The sequence below is a fragment of the Cololabis saira genome, chromosome 16 (genome assembly GCF_033807715.1).
Source record: "Cololabis saira isolate AMF1-May2022 chromosome 16, fColSai1.1, whole genome shotgun sequence".
Taxonomy (NCBI): domain Eukaryota; kingdom Metazoa; phylum Chordata; class Actinopteri; order Beloniformes; family Belonidae; genus Cololabis; species Cololabis saira.
This window is the reverse complement of record NC_084602.1, coordinates 21,829,492-21,831,960: the sequence shown is the minus strand read 5'-3', so window position 1 is coordinate 21,831,960 and position 2,469 is coordinate 21,829,492. Positions and strand designations below refer to the sequence as shown.

The window sequence follows — 2,469 nt, the reverse complement described above, 5'->3', positions numbered from 1 at the left end:
GACCTTTAGTGTGGCACAAATAACCGCTCCTTCAAAATAAAAGTAAATGTTAGGGTAACCTCTTTTTTATCTACTGCAGCCTTCGACTCAAAAGGGGCGAAATGCTTTCAAAAGTAAAATTGTCTTAATGATTTATTTTAGTCAAATTGATCCTCTCCAGTTAAAGCATTTAACTTGCTGTATCTCGTTTTTCTGCGGATTTATTGTGTCGCGTCATTTTCCGTACTTCCGTCGGGAACTGTGGACGGACTTCATCATGTCAAAATACACCCCAATACTTTGGCCTAAAGTTATTTTATTTGGCGACTCAATAACACAGGTTTGTCTCGAATTTTCGTTGTTTTTTTTAAAGGAGCATTTTTTCATGTCAGACTGCTATCTTGTGTGTGTAAATAATGACACAGCTCTGTTGCATTTTGCAGTTTTCTTTTCAAGGCAGCGGCTGGGGAGCAGAAATTGCTGACAAGCTTCAAAGGTGATTAGTTCCCTTTTGGTGTTTGTTTGTTTTTTTCAATGGTGCTTGTAATAGCAATTAATGAGACTTTTATTAATCTTATTTGCGATTTAATTTTAATAGTTTAATAAAAACCGGCCTATTTAGTTTGAATTCAAAAATAATTATTTGCCATTTTAAAACTGGGTTAATTATTAATTTACCCAGTTTAATAAAATACATTAATTTAAAATTAATGTATTTTATTAAAGCCCTATTCACGGATATTAACTCTATTATATTTTACTAAACAGTATAATCCCTTGTGTGCTTTTTAAATTAAAAATGCTAAACCTATGAAAGAGTTAATTTTACCACTCCCTGATTTAACCTTTAAGTTTTTCATTCATACTATGACAAAGATAACAGCTGGACTGACTGGCTTTGAATTTATCATTTTAATAATAAAAAAAATATTAAATTAATAATATATTTTAATTAATATTAAATTAATATTAAAAATATTATTATTTATATCACATTTTAAGTGTAACCCTTTGAGTTTCCCACACTGTGACGTAGTTGAACAGTGTGTGATTGACTGATATTTCTTTCCCATCAGAAAATGTGATGTCGTAAACAGAGGACTGTCTGGCTACAACTCCAGATGGGCCAAGATTGTTCTTCCTCGCTTCATTAGCAGCCAAAACTCCACAGACAACGTCAACATAAAAGCTGTTACTGTCTTCTTTGGAGCCAATGACTCTGCACTGGAGGGTAAAAAACCTGGACAACATGCTCAAATACTGAGCTTTTCAGGATTGTAGCATATTTCTTCTCAAACCCATTGACTAATTGTAATGATACTTCCCAGATTTAAGTTGTAATGTTAAAGAAAGGTAATTAGTGTACTGTGTTGTGTCCAAAACTAATAACATTTTATTTTCATTTTTTTGTTTTTATGTCACACAGAAATACTGAGTCCAAATTTGAATTATGTTTCCTTCCATGTGTGTGCAGATAAGAGCCCACAGCAGCATATACCTCTGCAGGAGTATTCAGAGAACCTGAAGGAGATCCACCGGTTTCTGAGCTCAGCTGGTGTGTCAGCAGACAAAGTTATCTTTATCACTCCCCCTCCTATTCATGAGCCAGCCTGGGAGAAAGAGTGTATGTTAAAAGGTAACATTGGACCATTGATTTTCCTTCTTTTTTTTTTTTTTTTTTACCATTTTTAGTTCCCTGGCCAATAGAAACCACAAGTGCCTCTTTTTGTCTCCTTCAGGAAGTCCTCTCAATCGCCATAACTCTGTGGCAGGTCAGTACGCCCAAGCCTGTGTCCAGGCAGCCGGTCAGTGTGGTTCAGATGTCCTTGATCTCTGGACTCTCATGCAGAAAGATGGACAAGTGAGTGTAGTCCTTCAATACTCTATCTATCCTGCAGGTCTTTCAAAATATGTTATTAAAACAATAGTTTGTTCAAAAAATATTTCAGAGGAAAGTAATGCAAAAACATCTGCAAACTTTTTTAAATGTGCACTTTGTTTTGTATTAACTGCATTTTTGTTTTATATTAAAGTAACTTTAATATCTTTTTTTGGGAGCCCATTTGGTCTTTTTTTTAATGCATTGATTACATTCAAGCCTTTTAATGTTATTCATGGCTCAACAGGACTACACCGTCTACCTGTCTGATGGGCTGCACCTCTCAGAAAAGGGAAACAGCTTTGTGGCTCAGCAGCTGTGGGGACTGCTGGAGAGCCGCGTAGCTGAGCTGCCCTTCATCCTGCCTTACTGGGGAGACGTAGACCCCAAGTCCCCAGAGAGTAGCCTCCTCTGCAACCAGTGAGGGAAGGACCCTCGTTCTGAAAACATTTGAACCTGCCAGACTGGACATCATGCACATGGTCATACTAGAGCTGTAATACATTATACAGTAAATCAAATGGAAGACTGTGTTGACAATTAAAATGCACAATAAAGATTTTTTTATTAACTTGAAATGTTGATGCAAATAAAGAACCAAAGAATGAAAT

At 35.9% G+C, this 2,469-nt stretch overlaps 1 protein-coding gene across 1 annotated transcript; it reads left to right on the top strand.

Annotated features, from left to right (window-relative positions):
- The first annotated feature begins 164 nt into the window (after positions 1-164).
- iah1 (isoamyl acetate hydrolyzing esterase 1 (putative)) lies at positions 165-2,436 on the top strand. Its single transcript, XM_061743049.1, has 6 exons — positions 165-319; positions 423-475; positions 1,056-1,210; positions 1,454-1,615; positions 1,719-1,840; positions 2,106-2,436. The coding sequence occupies exons 1-6, from the start codon at positions 257-259 to the stop codon at positions 2,280-2,282; spliced, it is 732 nt and encodes a 243-aa protein (XP_061599033.1). The 5' UTR covers positions 165-256; the 3' UTR covers positions 2,283-2,436.
- Positions 2,437-2,469: the final 33 nt, after the last annotated feature.

Bases quoted from the DNA above. Each gene is read 5' to 3' on its own strand.
- iah1 (XM_061743049.1), top strand. From the start codon at position 257: ATGTCAAAATACACCCCAATACTTTGGCCTAAAGTTATTTTATTTGGC. The intron at 476-1,055 runs GTGATTAGTTCC...CTTTCCCATCAG, and splicing joins ATTGCTGACAAGCTTCAAAG to AAAATGTGATGTCGTAAACA. The intron at 1,211-1,453 runs GTAAAAAACCTG...ATGTGTGTGCAG, and splicing joins CAATGACTCTGCACTGGAGG to ATAAGAGCCCACAGCAGCAT.